The 1,503-nt window shown below is 43.0% G+C and overlaps 1 protein-coding gene across 1 annotated transcript in view; it reads right to left on the bottom strand.

The window, feature by feature from the left end:
• Positions 1-839, bottom strand: part of LOC106815786 — a 4,335-nt gene extending 3,496 nt beyond the window's left edge. Inside the window, exon 1 of the mRNA XM_014820294.1 lies at positions 331-839. Within this exon, the coding sequence (XP_014675780.1) occupies positions 331-360 (30 nt within the window). The 5' untranslated portion in view covers positions 361-839. The remainder of the gene's footprint in view (positions 1-330) is intronic.
• Between the last annotated feature and the right edge of the window lie 664 nt (positions 840-1,503).

Here is a 1,503-nt window from a genome sequence, read left to right as displayed (position 1 = left end):
CCACCCCTGGTACAAATCCTGTACACGCCCCTGCCGAGCAAATTGCAAAAACGAACCCCCCCCCCCCAACCTATAAAGCTGGCTACGGGCCTGTATATATATATATATATATATATATCATATATATTATATACTATAGCTGGACTGTCGTTCTATCGAAATTTGCATTATTACGAAAAACGGAAAAGGCGTAAAACCATGGAGGGGATTTACTACGGTTCATTAGAAAAACTGCGCCTATGTATCATTAAATTAGTTTATTCCAAATGACAATACTACGAATACGATTTTTTTTTCTCCCGTAACTATCAAATAAATGCATCGACTTACCATTGGTACGATCTGTCGTTCATTGACCATATTTTTCCGACCGATAGCTTACACTCAGTTTTCGTGTTCCGTAAGGCAGTACGCAGAACTGAAGTGGCTGCTGTATGTAACAGCAGAAGCCCTCTGGGGGTAAATCTGGCTTGCTAAACGCTGTCTGTGGTCGTGATTACCCGCCGGTCTGATGGAAATGGCAGCTCACATATATGAGCGGATGCGCATGATGCCTATATGGGTGTGTCCGGACGTAAGAGATGCACACACGGCGCTACAGACGAAGAAAGACTGCGTCTTACTTAGCACAGGAAACGCCCCATGCGTTGTAGCTGTGAGGTGATCCTCCAGAATAACACACACACGTTTAGGAAGTTTAAATGTGCATATATGTCGGCTGCAGATTCTCAGTATGTGCGGCTGCACTTGACTACAGTTCAGACTTCTCCGCAGTCGCGTCTCCCTGAGCCAGCTGCCAGCTGCTGTAGTGATGTGGGAGGATGCTGGGAGACTGCGGACTCATGATGGCAGTACCATCGATCGATATCCAGCAGCAGTGTGCTAGCTTTTCCCAGCTTCCACTGCACATGCGCTGTTGATGCGGAATTATTCCCTGCCGCATTTTGCGGTATTGGGGAGAACTTATTATTGGAATAAGATGTATGAGTGTATGGCACACACCAATAACGCTTAGTAAGTTATCTCGACGGCACATGCGTAACCTGACAGTATTGGGCAGCCTCCTTTAAACGAACTATTATTAAAAAATGTCGATGTTATTGCAACTTCACTTCCTGCATACAAGTATGGTTATAAGAATTAAAACAAAATATACCCTTTTCAATAGTTATTTACTGCTAAAAAGTTAGCTTTAGCTCTACTATGCATTTTTACTCCTACCAACAGCTATCAATTTAAGTGTGAAATCATATTCAGGACCTCGAAAGTTAAATAAATAGGTAAATTCAGGGAATCAGAACAGTGCAATTTTATTTAGCAAACCTCTACAAATAACCTTTGAATACACAAATAATCATCTCAGTCGGCCCAGAATATAAAAAAAATATTTCATCTAACACTATGCGATGCCGTCCCTGTCTCCCCCCCCCCTCTCTCTCTCTCTCTCTCTCTTTCTCTCTCTCTCTCTCTCTCTCTCTCTCTCTCTCTCTCTCTCTCTCTCTC

The sequence above is a fragment of the Priapulus caudatus genome, unplaced genomic scaffold (assembly GCF_000485595.1).
Source record: "Priapulus caudatus unplaced genomic scaffold, Priapulus_caudatus-5.0.1 Scaffold1200, whole genome shotgun sequence".
Lineage (NCBI taxonomy): Eukaryota > Metazoa > Priapulida > Priapulimorpha > Priapulimorphida > Priapulidae > Priapulus > Priapulus caudatus.
The sequence above is the reverse complement of the archived record's forward strand: the minus strand, read 5'-3'. Positions and strand labels throughout refer to the sequence as shown.